At 39.9% G+C, this 19,073-nt stretch overlaps 2 protein-coding genes across 4 annotated transcripts in view; both read left to right on the forward strand.

Moving 5' to 3' along the window:
• Positions 1 to 311: 311 nt before the first annotated feature.
• Positions 312 to 11,718, forward strand: hnrnph1 (heterogeneous nuclear ribonucleoprotein H1). The gene is made up of 12 exons (NM_001005664.1): positions 312 to 348; positions 866 to 990; positions 1,075 to 1,230; positions 2,663 to 2,806; positions 6,058 to 6,196; positions 6,775 to 6,947; positions 8,470 to 8,541; positions 9,205 to 9,311; positions 9,392 to 9,527; positions 10,253 to 10,336; positions 10,535 to 10,636; positions 11,117 to 11,718. The coding sequence occupies exons 2-12, from the start codon at positions 897 to 899 to the stop codon at positions 11,233 to 11,235; spliced, it is 1,326 nt and encodes a 441-aa protein (NP_001005664.1). The 5' UTR covers positions 312 to 348; positions 866 to 896; the 3' UTR covers positions 11,236 to 11,718.
• Positions 11,719 to 16,262: 4,544 nt separating this feature from the next.
• The window catches only part of rufy1 (RUN and FYVE domain containing 1), a 34,182-nt gene continuing 31,371 nt past the window's right edge, over positions 16,263 to 19,073 (forward strand). Inside the window, exons 1-3 of one of the 3 annotated variants that reach the window (XM_004912817.4) lie at positions 16,263 to 16,525; positions 16,703 to 16,757; positions 17,102 to 17,200. Coding sequence is in view for 1 of the 3 variants with exons in the window: in XM_004912816.4 (XP_004912873.2) it covers positions 16,513 to 16,525 (13 nt within the window). In the remaining 2 variants the exon portion in view is untranslated. The remainder of the gene's footprint in view (positions 16,526 to 16,702; positions 16,758 to 17,101; positions 17,201 to 19,073) is intronic. The other 2 variants (XM_002937729.5, XM_004912816.4) reach the window with 2 other exon arrangements.

Genomic DNA, 19,073 nt, shown 5'->3' on the forward strand with positions numbered 1-19,073 from the left:
ACCCAATCAGAGTTCGGTTTTGATTTTGTAACATGTTCGCCTAGTTTTTGGGGTAATATGACCAAATCCTGAGAGCTCTTCTGATCGTTTTCCCTCATATCTAGGACGTGTAAAGAAATACAGACTAACCACAAGCCTTTGTTTGCCGCAGGCACTAATAACAGCAGCGAAACTAGACCTGAACCACTGCAAACTATGTGGGAGGAGACAGAGTAGGATGAGGGCGGGGATTTTCCGTAGTCTCTCTGCGCATGCGTACAGCTCCATATTACAAGCACGCAGGCGCTGTATGCGCTTTAGTCCCAGCCACACTGCAGCACAACTCCATCCTGCCGAGCAGCAGCACTGGTAAGCTCACGTTACGGGTTTCGGGTGATTGAGGGCCATAACTAAACCGAATCTCAGTTCGAAATTACGTATAGAATGCCCAGTGAGTTATAGTTATTTTTATAATTGGCATGCTTTCTTCTGGGCCTATCGTTCCATGCCTTTCTTTGTTATCGGTAAGCGAGCGGCCGGCGTGTGTTATTGTTAATGGATTGCATGCAGCCCGATGCTGTTGTATTTGGAACGATATCCAAGTTGCTCAAGCTAAAGGCTTGTAGCTGCTGTAGCAATGTTTCATTAATACGTACTACTTTATATAGTACCCAGCGAAACATCTTCCTGCGTGTAGCTGACGAATTTTGAGTGTTTCATGTTGGGCGTTTAAGTTACTCGCATATTTTTGCTATAATAGAGGATCCGATCCTACAATAGTTTCAGGCGTGGGCATTGTGTGCATGGCTAGAGTGTAGGCCGCTCATTTCCGTGATCGCCATTTTGTGTCTGTGCGCTATTAATCCGAGTCACGTGTCTGTTGCAGTTAGCCCCGCCCACACACACGTATCGGCAAAATGTCCGCCTCTGAGTGCTCCGACGGCTTTGTGGTGAAAGTACGCGGCCTGCCTTGGTCCTGTTCTCACGATGAGATCGAGAATTTCTTCTCAGGTAAGAGTTTCGGCTTTGTTGGCTTATTTTGTAGTCTGTACCGCTTCTTCGCGGGTGTATTCAATGGCTCTTTGTGTTCCATAGAATGCAAAATTGCCAATGGCTTGTCGGGCATCCATTTCATCTATACACGGGAAGGAAGGCCTAGTGGAGAGGCTTTTGTCGAGTTTGAAACTGAGGAAGACCTGAAACTGGCGCTGAAGAAAGACAGAGCAACAATGGGCCACCGATATGTAGAGGGTATGTGTTGTGATTGGAATCCTAATCTGCCTGCTTTCAACCTTAATGTGTAGGGTTTACTGGTGGGAAAGGTGCCTGAAACTAGTATTGTCTCATTACTGAGATTAGTGGGGTTAGTCTCTGTCCTGGTGGGGTTCACAGTCTGTGTTCCCTCTCAAATTGTTATAACACCCTTGTGCTAAGGTCCAGTTCATTAAGAACCAATTAATCTGCCTATTTGTGTTTTGGTATGGTGATAACTAAAGGATCTCTGTACAGCTTGCCCCTGCCAGGACAGTTGTATGTGTCCTAATATGATAGAATGATTTTTAAAAGCTGCTAACATAGACTTCTCTATAGTGCTTCACATGCGATTATCAAACAAATCCAGTTAATCTTTGGCTGTACTGATCTTATTCTTGTACTGTTGGGCTATACAATAGCACTGGGGTCCCCAACCTTTCTTACTCGTGAGCCACAGTCCAATATAAAAAGACTTGGAGAGTAACAAAAGCATCATAAAAGTTCATGGAGGTGCCAAATAAGGGCTGTGATTGGCTATTAGGGGCCTCTATGCACACTATCTGCTTACAGGGGGCTTTATTTGGTAGTAAATCTTGTTTTTATTCAACCAAAACTTGCTCTCAAGTCAGTAATCAAAAGTAACTACCTGGTTTGGGGGCACTGGGAGCAACATCCAAGGGGTTGGGGAGCAACATGTTGCTCACGAGCCACTGGTTGGGGATCACTGCAATAGCACATGCCTGGTGTACAGACTCCAATCAATTTCTGGTCCTTTGCTGTTTGCCCTGGTAATCATGCAAAGCAATGCTGAGACATGAAAGTATTCCTTTACTTACAAACAAAAATTGTAATTTTAGTTGCACCTTTTTAAAGGGACATGGGCGAGTAATTGGTTTATGAAACCACCTTGATGTGTCCAGAAGGTGCTCAGTTTAGTATTATGACCTAATAAAAAAACATATACATATGTATTTCCTCTAGGGACCTCCTGACCATGACATTGTCTTCACTTAAAGGAGAAGGAAAGGCTAAGTCACTTGGGGGTGCTAAATGTTAGGCACCCCCCAGTGACTTTAATCGCTTACCTTTTACCCCGGGCTGGTGCCCCTGTTAGGAGAAAATAGCACCCAGCGTATCTGCGAGCGACTGTCTCTCCTCTTACTTCTGTCTTTGCGCAGCTTGCACAGTAGAGGGAAATTCCAAAATTTAACAAAAAAGCTGGCTTTTTCACACTACTGTGCATGCATGGGCACTGGGATTCAGAAGGAAGAGGAAACACAGCTTGCAGCTACCTTGGGGTAAAAGATAAGTGATAAGTCACTGGGGGGTGCTTAACACTTGGCAACCCCTAGTGATTTTTACCTTTCTTCCTCCTTTAAGCAAAATACTGTTTTTTGCTTGTTGTAATGGTTCCCTTTTTTAATTGCAGTTTTCAAGTCAAATAATGTTGAAATGGACTGGGTTCTAAAGCACACTGGTCCTAACAGCCCAGATACTGCAAATGATGGTTTTGTTCGTCTCCGAGGTCTGCCCTTTGGTTGCAGTAAAGAAGAGATTGTACAGTTTTTTTCAGGTATGTGGAAAATTTGTAATTTTCAAGTTAAACTGCAGGATTTTGCTTTCTAAGGGAATACATTGTGGGGAAATGCGTGGATTAATAAAATGAGGAGAACTTTAAATAGCTTTTGGGAGTGATTACCTACATATGGAGCTGCTTGTGGTTATAATTGCGCCCTGGTTTACTATAGATATACCCATTTACGATGCAATCTCTAAGAGTCTTCCTTTCTTGGGCATCAAATAAGAACAAAGATGCTGAATTACATGAATTTGATTGCCTATAAACAGTCTACAAGTTAGAAAATGAAAACAAAGCCATTTAGTTTCTATAGGTAACTGGTTGCTATGGGTAACATCACAATTTATCACATGGTCCTCTTCTCTTTCCCTTGTAACACTTAAAGTAGGGTAACCAGACTACTTGAAAATGTTGCAAGGTAGCAGTAATTGCAGTTATATAATATCTCAATCCGTGCACCCTTCCGGCTGCGTTTTCTAGATGTCCCTGAATCCCCCCCCCCCCTTTTTTTTATCCACTATAGATGGCATTTGTTATGTTCATGGGCCGTGTAGGTACAAATTATTTCTTCTGCTAAGTAAACATGGGCCCTACAGGCAGATTTAGAATGGCTGCCCCCGCTCATGGTTACACTGCAGCGTATTTAATAATCTAATGTTTCTGAAGAAATAAAATTTATAATAAAATTCAGTTAACCTGCACTTTATTTAAATGCATCTAAAATCTTTCGTATTTGGTAATTACTGTTCATATATAATAAGCATATATACTGTTTAGTGAAATGCAGATGTGTAATGTGGGGAATGTGGCAGAGCTAAAAATCCATTCTGATATTTCCTGTAAGTGCATATATGAATAGTGGCCAACCTTGAGTTGAGGTTACACATCTTCCCTTCCTGCTTGCCCCTCATAAATGGTTTGATCGTTGTGGCCGAAAAGTCCCACTTGTATGTGGCCAAACTGCCTTTAAATACATATATTGCAAAGAAATGTGTCTTGCTTCTGGCTGGTCCCAGATCACTAGTGCTTCTGTCGCTTGATTTTGCAAGAGAAGGCTGTTGTATTGTTAGCAGGAAAAGTAGTAACATTATCTTTTGTAACTTAACCATGAAGTTTGTTATGCATCTATGGTACAGTATTTCGTATAGATCAAGCATAGTAGGTCTTGCTAACTGTTTTGTGCTACTGTTATTTAGTACCATTTAGATGGGACTATGCACATATTGAGGTCATTGCATTTGCTTGTCTTGGTGCTTTTTTTTTTTTTTGTGGACTTTTTATAAAACAGCTGTGACGTGAAGTCTAAATTCCAGCAAGGGCTTTTGGTTTGGGCACTACTACACTACACTGTATGCCTAATGGGCATGCTTGAATTTCAGTCTGCAAAGTCTCTGCATAGCCTGAGATATGGACACTTTTTTTTGTATAAAGTTCTCTCTAATTGTGCTTTGATACAGGTAGTAGGAGCTCTACATATAAGGCATTTTTGTTGGCCTTTTAAGGTCGTTTTTTTGTAACATTGCTAGTTTCCAAATGTCATGAATCTACTCATTTAGGGCACCAATATCAGTATGGAAGGTCATTGCTGAGAAACTAGAAATCTGTTTCCCCTGAAAGAATGTTAGTGGCCAAATAGGAGCTTTTTTTTCTTTTTTTCTTTTTATGGATATTAAATACTACTCCCATAGTACATTGCTCTGACTATGGAGACAGGAAAAGGGGCAGCTTTTGTTTTGAATTACAAGGCTTGGAGGTTATCCATCCAGAGTTTCTACAACTAAATGGATTTTAGGAGCAAGGCCACTTTCTCCTACATAGGTACTACAAGTAAGCTATTTTTTATTTTGGGCTCCGTGCATCAGAGTTACGTTAAGCATAGCATCAGCTAGAAGAAAAAACTACATCTTCACCCTGTCCCAGCACTGGTCTTGCAGAGACTGAGATCTGGTGCATGAATATAATGTGTTTTTTTTTTTTGTAACCTAGCTGCCAGAATTGACAGGCCTAATATTTTAGACAGGTGTACCATTTCCTTTAGTGTATCAACTTTTAAATGCTTTTAGTGTTTTACTCTTTTTAGAGATAAAATGTTCTAAAAGTTTATTTGTCTGAAATAAGTTTTGAGCTAGAAAATACCAAACTTCAAGCATTTTGTTTTTGTTCTTTTGCTTTATGGCACATTTGGCTTTTTGTTTTTGAAACACATCTTTCACCGAAAAACATTTTCTCTCCCCATTAGCATAGCCTATTTTAACCATATCCTGTATTAAAATTAAATATTTTATAGATATTTCCTGCTGGTTTGACACTTATAACAGTTTCCCGTTGACTTGACTCATTGGCACTAGCAACCAACCATCTGTCTAAATGTTGGCTAAAAGAATGAATATTGGGGTATCTGAAAAACATACAATAAATTTTAAAATTAAGCCTTAAAATTACAGCCTTCTGGTTGCTTGTCACAGGCTGTCAGTTGGACTAGAGCAGTTCACATTTGCTTTTTCCACAAGTCTTCCAAGTACCTTTCCCAATTAGTGAAACAGCAATTCCCTTTGTATCCCATTTAAACCATTTTACACTATTTCTCAGTTCTGGATTATAGGTTTTCATCAAATAAAAGCTAGATGGCTGAGCCCAATGTTGTTCTCTGTAGATGGGATGACTATTGGCGCAGTTGTTTCAGTGATTATCAAATAAGGAATGTGTGAATTGATGTACACAACTGTGTGTGGTTCTTGCACTCAGGGTGACGTCGTCCATTTGACTTAGATGTACCATGCTGCTTTTTTTTTTTTTTTTTTTTTTTCATTTTATCCTACAAGTGCAGGCTATCTGGATCCCTAAATGTGTGTAGGACCATACATTACTCCTACTAAGCTTTTTTTTTTTTTCCCACTTAATACAAGTGATGGGAAGATGATGCTTACAGGAGTTTGTATGGTTTACAAGACATTGATAGCTGTGAAAAGCAGAGGTGTAAAAGGTGGATCCAAGCAAATGTTTTATATATGATTTCACCTGAACTGAAAAGACAATATAATGGTCTCTTATAATTTTCTGTTTAACGTGGGCTTTATTTGTTCTTTGCTTTTTTTTTTTTCTTGTTATAACTGAAGCACTCAGTGGTAAATGGTTCTGACCTTTCAAAATAAATGTATGTGCTACTATGTAAAGAAATGAGAATGTATGGGCTTGTGATTTTTAATCTTAACCCCCCACTGGGGTTATTTGTCCTTGGGTTGAAGGGTTGGAAATCGTGCCAAATGGGATAACATTGCCGGTGGACTTCCAGGGGAGGAGTACGGGGGAGGCCTTCGTGCAGTTTGCTTCACAGGAAATAGCTGAAAAGGCTCTAAAGAAACACAAGGAGAGAATAGGGCACAGGTGGGGATGGATGGTTGGTTGGTTGTCACTTTTCTTATGGTATAGTAGCTTTATCCATTATTTAACAAAATACCTTGTTTTAACAGACATTTAATGCACAATTTAATGTTAATTATCTTGCTATGGTGTTTAATTCAGGCAATAAGTGAATTTATGTAAAGGGTTGTTTTTTGTTTTTTTTTTTTTTTAAATGTAAAGACTAGATTAGTATTACCATAAGAAAATGTGATACTTGCTAAACTTTCATTTACTTTATTATATGGTGTCATATGTTTAGGTAAAATGCATATTTAGTGTCACAATGGGTTGTGCTACATACCAGTGACTTTACATATAAAATGTGCAGTAAAATTATAACTGATGTTTATCTTGGTGTACTTAACATTTGCACTGTATATACAGTCCTTAGACTGTAAAGATGCACATCTGAGGTAACACTGCTGATGTGTATAATAGACCTACTGCGGACTCTGATCTGCTGTCACTGTAAATATTCTGCATTTTGCCATAGCCCCTACTGTAACTTATTTTAAATTCAACTACATCATCTTTAGCTCTCTACTTTTGAAATGTTCTAGGTATATTGAAATATTCAAGAGCAGTCGAGCTGAGGTTCGTACACACTATGATCCTCCCAGGAAACTCTTTGGTATGCAGCGTCCAGGCCCTTATGACAGGCCGGGAGCCGGCAGAGGCTATAATAATTTAGGCAGAGGTTTTGACAGAATGAGACGCGGAGCATATGGAGGAGGTATGTATATGCTTATTTTAATTAGTAATTGCTGCCTTTTACGGTTAATGCTCATAAAATACACACACAAATATTTGTGTCTTAAGGCCTGTAATTGTGCATGTGTGAAGTAGATCTTCAAGCTGTACACAACAGCAGAAAACCACATATACTGTTATGGGGAACATTCCCCCCCCCCCTATTTTCCACAAATCCAGGTGTCATATACCCCACCCCAATTAGAAATTACATTCAGTGCAGTTGGGAAATCGCAACGACTTCCAACTCTTTTACTTTCGGCGATTCCAGTAGTTTTGAATGGCAATGCTTTCTGTATAAAATTGCTTGAAAAAGGGGTCTCACAGCGATTTTGGAGCAATAAACTATTTGGAGTAATATTGTCTGTTAAGGTACTGAATATTTATATTTATGTAAGAGACAAAACGAGCGACTTGTCGTTGGAACTCTTTACAAATTGCAGCGGCTAATCGTTTTAGGCTATTTCACAACTAGATTAGACTGACACTGGTATATTTCTCTGTATTCAACGTAGTTCAAATCTAGCAGTTTTTATCGGTTATAAGCTAATGGGGGGCCTGGACAAATGTTGGGTCTCAAAAAGGGCTGGAACTGACACAAATGGCCACTGCTTTGGGCCTTAGGAAAGCTGGGCCACAGTTTGAGAACCATTAAGAAAAAGGCACAAACTATGTGCATCAACTTGGATGGAAGATGATTGAGGGTCTAGCTATCTTCTTTTATTCCTGAAAACATTTCATTTAGCTATTGTCTGTCTTTTTTTTTTTTGTTTTAACTATTGACAAAACCGACTTGGGGTTTTTAAATGTGTAGTAGCTATAAGGCGTAGCACACTGATTTACAGAAAGACCGTCAGTTTGGAAATCAAATCAAAAAAATCAAATCTAAAACATTGCTTTTCTAAATCTACAAGGTGTATTGCTTTTCCTTTAAAGTGCTGGGAAGGCTACTACACAGTGTGGTTAGGGATTTGAATTTGGTAAATTTCCTCTGGGGTAAGAACCCATGGAGCGGTTCAGATGCTGGAGAGATTAGTTGCCCACTGGGGGGGTACAAAAAGTGAATCCGCTGTGGAAAGGCATGCACGCCACTTCATTTTTCTGAATGTGTGAACTCTTCTCCTGCAACTACTTCATATGTGGTCCTAAATCCTGATCATTGAATAAGGGGAGATACTGACCATTTAAGTGATTCTACGGACAATTACTTTTGCTTTAAGATAATGTTTTTGCAAGTGCAAAAATACAATATGTTCTCCAGTTTACACCAGTATGGGTTATTCATGTTACAGTATTGTTTGGCAACCTTTCAGTGAATGGGAGGTGAACTGCAGTAGGTAGTTTTACATTGGCTACCTCAGGTAGCAGTTCAAAATTATCATATGTCCTACCCCTAAGTGGCAACAAGATTCAGATCGTTGCTTGCCCCTCTGAGGTACTGTGGTGAATTGTAATGTGGCTTTTTTATCCATTGCTGTCTAAATGTGCATGTTTGTGTATTGTAGGTTACAGTGGATATGAAGAGTATAATGGATATAACGAATATGCTTTTGGTGCAGATCAGAGGTTTGGCCGTGGTAAGTAGTATGTTAAATGTTCAACTATCAAACATGTATGTGTTGAATGTCTATTGGTTCTTTTCCTCAACTAAGCACTCCTGTGCCACTTAGGGGATAAACTACATGAGGTTTTGATCAGATTTTGTCTGGAACACAGAATCTTGTCATGCAACACAATTCCCCCACAGCTATATTGAAAGTCGGAAACATATAGCTAAATGGTGTTTTCTTCCTGCATCTTCAACTGACTGTAAATTTATTTCAGAAAGATTTTAATACACCATAAGATTTTATCTTGTCAGATGCAGGCACAGCATTCCCTTCTGACAGGCAAACTTAATTTCATTTGATTTAGCATATATTTGAGTTCTGCTTTGCTGTGACATGTCCTCTTGACAGCCGCACACCTCGTTTGAGGGCAACATGTTGTTCCTCTGTCCAATAAGCTGTAAATAGGTGTTTCATTCAATGGAACAATGGTTTCATGGCTGTAATCTGAAATGCTGGTCAGAATGTCCCATTTTAAGGTTTGTGACACTTTGCCTCTTTATGTAGAATAGTGCAATACTCCTTGCTCAGGCTTCCCATGGTCCCCATCTAAAAAACAAATTCTTAGTGATTTGTATCTTGTGCTCGCGTCCTGTTTGTGTTGTAAGGGTGTCATTTTATTTCTTCCGTTAGTGTCTGACAGTAGATATGGAGATGGAACCAGTTTTCAGAGCACAACTGGCCATTGTGTACACATGAGAGGACTCCCCTACAGAGCAACTGAAACAGACATTTATACAGTGAGTTTTGATCTCTTTGTAATTGTAACTGCGAAAGTTTATTTTTCAGTGAAGTAACTTTCGTTTTTGTTTCCCCTCAGTTCTTTTCTCCTCTAAATCCAGTAAGAGTTCACATTGAGATTGGTGCAGATGGAAGAGTAACTGGAGAGGCAGATGTTGAATTTGCAACCCATGAAGATGCTGTAGCAGCAATGTCCAAGGACAAAGCAAACATGCGTAAGCTGCTTGTCTGTGTTTACTCATGTTAGGGTCAGAAATATTATTTTTCAGCTTTTCACTGTGACGTTTTTAATCCTTTTATCATTTACATATGTAATTTAAGTTATTGGCAAGACTGCATTGATGGCTCTTGACAGCGCTGAAGTCGTGTTTTTTTTTTTTTTTTGTTTGTTTTTTTTTCTCCTGTATTTTAATTCAGAATGTTACATACTTGAATTTTTAAGGCTTTGATCCCTGAAAGACAGGAGTACTTTACCCTCCATGGGATATCTCTTGGGTAATCGTGCAAAACCGCATATTTATGCGATTACCAGAATCACAGTATGTAAAGTTTTACATGTCCACAATTCAAATTAACGCAAATGGGCAGGTATTTTTGAACGCTTTATTGCCTGCGGGAGAGGAAGATTTCCTGTGGCCCATAAAGCATTTAGTTTGTCATAGCCCCTTATGCAATAGAGAACTGATTTTCAGTAATTGTAATATGTATCCCAGAAGTAACTCGTGGTTTAAAAAAAGTTTGTAAAAAGAGCTTTAGAGCTTTTTTTTTTTAATCACGGTGGTAATAGAATGTTTGAAACTGTGGACAGCAAACTTTGGCAAGAATCTTTTTAAACTGGGTATTGGTTTGTGGGTGGTATGTGTTAGTAAAACATCTACAAGTCTGACATTGATATTGAGTAAATCATGGTTTTCACATTTAAAATATTCTATTCTTTCAGAGCACAGATACGTGGAACTGTTTCTGAATTCTACAGCTGGAGGATCAAGTAGTGCATATAGCAGCCAGATGATGGGAGGATTAGGTATGTTAAGTAACTTATTGCGGTGGTTCTTTACTATCATCGCCCCCCACAATGTATTTAGAAGGAGATGGATGGCTTTTTAGTGCACCCTCTATAGCTTTAATTCATCAACATTTAAGTTTAGTTTTACTGCATTTAAGGAGCTGTATAAAAGAACTTAGATTAATCTTAACTTCTATAAAAAAAAAATTCTTACAGCAGCTGCAGGGGCACAAACGAGTTATGGCAGCCCCGGGACTCAGGCTTTAAGTGGAAGCTATGGAGCAGGATATGGAAGTCAAGCCAGTTTAAGTGGTTATGGTAAGTGTATTCAGTCCAGGTCGTGTGTGTTTTTTTTTTTAATCCACCCTCCCCTCGATACTTTGTATTCTGTGCCGAGTAAATATTGACAGACCACAGGGAAAAGTTTACTAAATAACCTTTACTTGCATTGCACCTCCACAACAGAATAAAAAATGCCCCAGAATGTCCTACCATACCTTCATAATCATATGAACCTATACAGAGCCATTGTTCTGGTAGTTTAACTCACTGTACATCCTTATAAGCAAAAAAAAAAAACCTTTTACAGGGCCTGGTTATCATTTTGAGTCTTGTTATAATCAAGTTCTGGCTTGTCTCTATAGCACATTCTATGGCCCAGGCTGTATAAATGGCCCATAGGTTAAAAATGCCTGAGATTTTTTTTAAGATTCAGAAATAATTTTAAGCCTTTTTTTCTGCTGTTTACATTCTGTTTAAATTTGAAGGCTAATTTTGTTTTCTTTCTTTCTTTCCAAGGAAGTACAAGTGGGTTAAGCAGCAGCTACTACAGTAGTGGAACACGAGGATCATTAGGAGTAAATGGAATGGCAGGCATGTCGAGCAGTATGAACATGAGTGGTGCTTGGGGGATGTAACTGAACATTTGTGTTTTTTTTTCCTGGGGGTGGGTGGGGTTGTTTTAAGCAAAACTAATTGGAAACACTGTTTTTGCAGTAAAAATATATAATTTATGCTTACTGTGGGACAATTTTTTAAAATAACTTCCATATTTCATTCAGGCATCTGGGTACAGTGATCTGAAGTAGATATGTAGCTGGTAAAACTGCAGGATTTCAAAGTTAGTTTTGTAAAAGTACCTAAGCAAGTCGCTTATTGGACTTGCTTTTCCAGTTATGTTAAGTATTACTGATGTGTACATTGTTCTTAATGCATGTTAAAAACATGCTTCCCTTTTGTAAAATATATGGGCTTTATTTGAACTCTACTGGTATACTTTTTAAGATGTGTGTTTTGTGTTTTTTGTTTTTTTTGTTTGAGTAAACCGAAAGCCTGATTTTTGTATTACTTTTTAGTTGTTGCTCAATGTACTTTATCAAATAAATCAGTAAAAAGAAAAAGCAGTGTTCCTTTACTTTCCAAGGTGTAATGTTTTGCTTATGTATCCATTCTTTCTCACTATGTATTTACAGTTTTCAAGTGTTTCACTGCTCTTGTCGTGGCATCTCTGGCCAGCTCCCATCCAATTAGTGCTTCCTTTTTCTCAACTGTTAAATGACCACGGGGTGACACACTATTCCTCATTTTCAGAGATACAGTGCACTTTCCATTTAGAGAACCGCTCAGCTTGTACTTGGAGCATTTTCCCTAAATGTTAATTTTTCTGGCTGCAATATGCTCAGTAGATTTCAACCCATCCATATCTGTTTAAGATTGTTATGACAATATCAATATAGTCAGAAATATGAAAGGAAAATACTATTTTGCCCTAAATTAAGACTTGGAACATCCAAAATTCCTTCCAGAATAATTTTAATTTTTGTAGTATTTGCTTTACATACCAACCCCCCCTTTTTTAAATTTTGATAGACAAGCAAATCCTTTCTAAATATATATCCATACAGTGTCTTGTGTGTATTTGGCTAAGAATAAATATTAAAGATAATAGATGTGTACACCAATACAGATGTATCTGATTTTGATAATGCAGTAGTATGATATAAAAAATGCTTTATTTAGCTATGTGAAACCCATAGGGAGATGAGCACCAGAATGTTGGTATGTTGCATGTTGGGATCTCAGAACTTATCTGGCATGCAGATATTTGTTATAGGGGGCAAGCTACAGAGAAAGTAAGCCCTTCACAAAGGTATATTTTCCTCAGCCGTAAGATGTGGCTACCCCAGTCCCCTTGGTCAATATAAAAGTCCCTATGCAGTCTACTTCTAACCAGTCCTTTCTAGAGGATAATGGAAGGTGCCTGAAACTATAGATTTGCACTGTATTTACATAAAAACATTTACATTTTTAGCCTACCATAAAATGTAGGATACTGGTGTATGGACCAATACATATCACAATGTACCTGAACATAATCTTGGAGAATCTGTGAAGAGAACAATTCTAATTACAAATCTGTAAACTCCATGAGGTATTCATACCTTTTGGGTGCATAAAGCCATGATTCATCCCTTCATCCTGAAATTGTAAGCTGGACTTAGTGGACTCACCACCCCTAGCAGATGTTACTACCTCCAAAATACTACAGGCATCATATTTATGGGTTACAAATTGCCTAAGAACAGGAGTATCAAGTTTTGGATCTGATTTTGAAACTTTGCACCACCTTTATCCTCTTGAATTTGCCCAGATACACTTGCCCAGACCACAGAAGCCTTTATAATATATATTGCCCTGGTCAAAATACATAATCTTGAAGCTTGACATTTGCCTCCTGTAATATGAAAGATTCATTTCCATTTTATATCCGAGCTATAACAATTGCAATTCAAACAATGAACGTGGTTGCATAAAGACCAAGTGAACCCTAGTGCACATATATTCACATTATATTGACCTAACTTTATACTCACATAAACTATATAGGCACCAATATCTTTACAAATTGTAGATTTTAGTATCACAATAGCCTTTGATATGTTTGTTTAAGAAATCATTTAAGGCGTTAACAGAATCTGCCAACACAATCACGCTGTCCTCACTCTGATGAACCCCCTACACTGCTTCAACTAAAAATTGTTTCTCAGGTCTCTGGTGTGCCGATCTTTTCTATGGGGGAAAAAAAAGATCCCCCCACTATTTCAAAAATGCCCCCTCTAATATACATGTAGAGAAATCAAGTACCCTTGGCAGCTGCCTTTTATCCAGAGGAAACAACCCCAACCATGACAGTCTAAGCTCATAGTTTAAATCTTCTAAATACCCTTTACCAGTTTAGTTGCAGTCTCTGCAGTCTCTCCAGCTCATTAATATCCTTCTTATAGGAAAACATATTGCAAAATGTATATGATTCAGAGGCACTGGGGGCTGCTTCCTTAACAGACGAGCACATAATATTCAGTTAATGATGGAAGGCGGATCTCTCCATGACGTTGTATGCCAAGGCATCAGCTGCAATTGCATACATGGCTTTATCTAAAGAAATGTCCCTTTGGGATAGTGTTAACAACCTTAGGGTTAGTGAAGATATTGGCAAGTTATTCCTGTCTATTTCTTATATAGATTGGCCCAAGAAATGCACGGATTGCAGAGAATACATAAATGTGCATGAATATGAAAATGTGCATGTTTTAATCACCCCTAGCCATACATACTGTGTAACTTTTCAATATTTGCTCTATAACCTGCTCTAACACTTGAGGCAGTGTTAACTGCCTTCCTCCTGTTCCAAACTAAACGCTATTGATGCAGGCTGCTATTGGAACCCAGGAGTTACTGCCACTGCCAGCTACAGGGTTCCCACGGCTGCCTGCTCTAATCACCACAGTGCACTTGCACCAAAGGAATTGGGTGCACATGTAACTCTCATGCTGAACACTGGAAATGACAATCAGACTTCAACACAGTTATTCCTGATGTGTGCCAAAGTGCAAGCAAAAAATTCTTGCATTGTGGGCAAAAAAACATGGCATTTGCATTTAAAGGAGAAGGAAAGGCATTTTGGCATTTTACTGCCAATAAATTTGCCACATTAGTGCCACCTAGAACACTATATTCAGCAGAAAGCTTTCCTATACCTGAGTAAAGAGCCCTAGAAGCTCCCTCTGATAGCAGCTGCCATTTAAAGGAAAAGTAACACTAAAATTTTTTAAGTAAAAAATATTCTACCCTGCTTCAATAACTGCCCTATCCTTCCCAGCATTTATTATTTTAAATGCTTTACTAGAAAATACCTTGTAAAACGTTGCATCCGGTCACTTCAAATACGGCGATCCAAATAAGACGCAGAATCCAGTATGCGACGATCGACATCTCCTCCCAGCCTTCCTTCTGTACAGGAATTAGTCAGGCTGTGGATGGAAAGGTAGAGTTAATTTAAACACTCAAATGTGCTGTATATGAGTTATTATTGAGGCGTAGGACATGGTAACAATATTGATATATGCAGTGCTTGAATTGGGGTGAAAAAGTGGAGGCATGCTACGTGTGCTGCGCGTAACTTGCCGCGCCAAAAATTAGGTTACGCTCACAGTTATAAGCCATGCCCACTGTTATAATAAGCCACACAATACTTTTTGGTTTGGCCCACTTTAAAGGAGAAGGAAAGTCATTTTGGCATTTTACTGCCAATAGATTTGCCACATTAGTGCCACCTAGAACGCTATAGTTATTCTGAAGAAACCATTACCATACCTGAGTAAACAGCTTTAGAAGCTTTCTCTGTTTGCTTAAGACAGTAGCTGCCATTTCAAGTAGCTTCCTGCCTGCAGTCTAGCCTATAGCTCAGATCACACATTCCTAAGGGAGGGGGAGCAGGAGAGAGGAGAGAACTGCGCAGACTCTGGCCACATGAATTAAGGATATTCCTGAGAGAGGAAGTCAGACACTGGAACATCATGTTTACAAAAAAAGACACAAAAAATCCCGTGTTTCTTTTGACAGAGGACTCAGTGCAGCGTTTCTGTGAGTGCTTATGGCTGTATTTACATAGACCTTTCTGATAAAGCTTACTTAGTTTTTACCTTTCCTCTCCTGCACCAGAATGCTATTTCATTTTGCTATTTCAGCTTTCTTTAGTCTTGATAATATTTATGTCTAAATACCTAACTTTCTGACAAATATTTAGCTTTTTACTGAGCAAAAGAAAGGGACATAAATTACTAAAAGAGTACTCGAGAAGTAATTCTTTTTTCTGCGCAAAATGTAAAAATTTCTGGGACAGAAATAAAACATAGGCTCTGTGATGCCGATTCCCTCTACTATGATAAAGACAGTTCTATTTGACTTAGGGCTCTGGTACACGGGGAGATTAGTCGCCCGCGGCAAAACTCCCTGCTCGCGGGCGACTAATCTCCCCGAGTTGCCTTGACCCTGCCATCCCACCGGCGAACATGTAAGTCGCCGGTGGGATGGCAGACGTGGCGGCGCGATTTCGCACAAATCGCCGAAAAAGACTCGCAAGGCTTTTTTGGCGATTTCCCGAAATCGCCCCGCCGCGTCTGCCATCCCGCCGGCGACTTACATGTTCGCCGGTGGGATGGCAGGGTCAAGGCAACTCGGGGAGATTAGTCGCCCGCGAGCAGGGAGTTTTGCCGCGGGCGACTAATCTCCCCGTGTACCAGAGCCCTTATAGTTCTATTACTTATAGTTCTAAATTAACTTATAGTTTGATTTACATTTTTACCGGTGGGATGGCATTTCTGGGAGATTAGTCGCCCGCAAACAGGGAGATTTGTCGCAGGCGACTAATCTCCCCTTGTGCCAGAGCCCTAATTTTTCAGAAATTGAGTGAAGTTCCCTCCTGCAGACAACTTTCTGCGGCATTCACCAGCAATAGAAAATGTTTCTGAAGCAGTCGACTTGACAGTCTCCAAGCCAGTTGCTCAGTCAAACATCTAATCATTGGCCAATCTCCTGCAAACAGTGCAGTCCAGCTCCCTAGCCCTTGCCATCGCATTATCCAGCGTTTCTCCTCCCTCTGTTCTGCTGATAAATAAACAAGCTCCGGTATTCAGAAACTGAGTATGCGACCAGAGGGGACGCAATGTAGCGAAAAAAAGTGACGGGATACGATCCACCCCCCAATCTAAGCACTGGATTTATGTCATTGCGACAGTCTGAGAAAGCAGAACTGCTGCTGCGTTGCGAGAATTGTCTCTCGTAGGGATCCGTAGTCAGCTTGCTGTACCGAGGGAGGGAGCAGGAGCAGCTGTACCTCTGTCTCTGTTCCTGTAATGGCTGCTTACAGTTAAGTACACAGCTTTACCCAAACTACAGAATACTCACACAAATGTAATATTAGCATGGCATGTCTATTCTAGTGGGAGGTTAGCAGTAGCGCATCTCAGGGAAGGGCTTCTAATTAATTCTGCCAGTACCACTATCTTCATTCTTGCCGACTATTTGTTTTTATTCACCATTTAGACTGACGACTGTTACATAAGATTAAGGATCCATAGCTGGACGTAAAGCACCTCAGGTATGGATCTGAATGTTTCCCTATAACACGACGTGCAAGTAAAGTGATGTGCTCTCTAGGATTTGTTATGGGGTAAAGCCAAACATCTTATTCTGGAATCTCAGGCTGTGTAGATGTATATTGGCAGTGCTACAGGCTTGGGATTGTTTGGGTTATTGTTGAACTTTCATGCTTGGTTATATTTACTTAAAGGGAAATATGCCCCCATTTGACATGAGCGCATTCAGTTAGGCTTATGTAATAAACTTGTAATGTAACTGAACTTCCAGATACAAATATAAATGTATTTGTTTTTACATAGACATGTTTGGAAAACAAACCATGATAGTGTGTCTGTGCTGCAGGTACCAACTCCCCACCCCTGCATTGGACTGGGTACCCGCAGGACACCTGCAAAGCAGTTGGGACTAGGCCACAATCTTCTAAACGTCCCCACCGTCCAGGTAACCTGTGGGTACCCGACCTGCTGCACTGGGGAGGCCATTTAGGGGATAATAACATGTACTTATGAAATGTAAACATGAATCCCACATGACATCATTTCCTGTTAAGTGACATTGCTTCTGGTTGGCCCAGCGCTTAGTGCAGGAGCAGCTTCAGGTGCATATAAAGTGAAAACTACAGCATCCACCTGAGGGCAGGCACACGGAGCAGACTGTAGATCAGCCCCAGAACACCTGCTTTCACATTTTTCAGGCCGACCAACGCTACGGTCTGTGTGTCTGCTCTCTGACGGATACTGTCGTTTTCAGTTCAGGCACATGGAGCAGCGTAGGGAAGCGGATTGATTCTCTCAGTCTGAAGGAAAACACAGGGCTGAGAGAAGCAGATCACATGCTCCGTATGCCCTCAGCCTTTGGCTAATAGAGCCCACACGGTAGTGGGAAACAATAGTTTTTTTCATTAAATATGCCACTCGCCTATTCCTAGCAACTTTGCAATTGGTCTTCATTATTTATTACTTATAGCTTTTGAATTATTTGCCTTCCTCTGCCCTGTCTCTGACCCTGGCAACCCGAAAACGATTGCTCTGTGAGGCTTCAATTATATTGTTATTGTTACTTTTTATTACTTTCAATTCAGTCTCTCTCCTATTCATATTCCATTCTCTTCTTCAAACCACTGCCTGGTTGCTAGGGTAAACAAGGCAAACTGGAGAGCTGCTGAAAAAAAGCGAAATAATTGAAAAACGACTAAGGGAGGACGACTAAGCCATATAGAGACAATTTAATAACAAATAAATAATGAAACACATATAGAGACAATTTTTAGTAGCTGCTACTAGTAGCTCTGTGTGTCTTAAGGTTCACCATATACGGGCCGATTCTAGCTGCCGATGTCGGTCCCTTAGACCGATTCGGCAGCTAATCGGCCCGTGTATGGGGACTACCGACGGGCCTGCCCGACCGATATCTGGCCTGAAATTGGCCAGATCTCGATTGGGCAGGTTAGAAAATCTAGTCTGTTGGGGAGCCGATGCGGTCCCCGGACCGACTTTGCCTGGAGCCTAAATTCCCCCGATATCGCCCACCTGTAGGTGGAGAAGATCTTATGGTGTATAGGCACCTTTAGTCGTTCCACCTTAGTCGTTTTTCACCTAAGGGTGAAGACACACAGAGCTACTAGTAGCAGCTACTTATCACAACTACAGAAATAGACAATGCTGAATAGACATTTACTGATAATTGTCTCTATGTGTGTTTTAACAGAGGCAATTCTCAGTCTTCTCAGGATATTTTCTGGCGTTTAGTAGCAACGACCAGTAGCTGCTACTAAGTAGTTCTGTGTGTCGTCACCCTAAAAATTGTATCAGAATATAACTGTCTGTGATACTAAAAGTTTAAAGTTTAGCTACCCATTTAAGGTTTTGCAGATAAAGTACAAAAAGCAAGTATTCATAGCATTACTACTTTTCTCGCCAGTTCTATTCAGTGGTCAATCCTTGCTTCTAAAAGGATGCAACTGTAACTGCAAGTGAAGTTCTGGGAATTGTACTTCAACAATAGCTTAGGGGTGTGTTTTGAAGAACACTAACACAAAAAGTTGGCCCAGACAGCCTTAAGACCAAATAACCACTCCAAGCCACATGCTTTCAATACTCAGTGTGGGAGGAGAAGATCAATATCATAATTTAATTGATTCCCCCCCCCCCACCCTATGATCTATCTCCATGGGAGGGGAAGGGACATCCTCCAGACAGACTCGGAAGGCTGCTTAGAAATAATACTGCAAGTGAGTTATAAAACTTTTTATCTATGCATTATTAATATTAAAACTTATAACAAAAACTGTGCACTTAATAAGAGTTAAAATGGA

This window comes from Xenopus tropicalis, chromosome 3 (assembly GCF_000004195.4).
Source record: "Xenopus tropicalis strain Nigerian chromosome 3, UCB_Xtro_10.0, whole genome shotgun sequence".
In the NCBI taxonomy this organism is placed as follows: Eukaryota; Metazoa; Chordata; class Amphibia; order Anura; family Pipidae; genus Xenopus; species Xenopus tropicalis.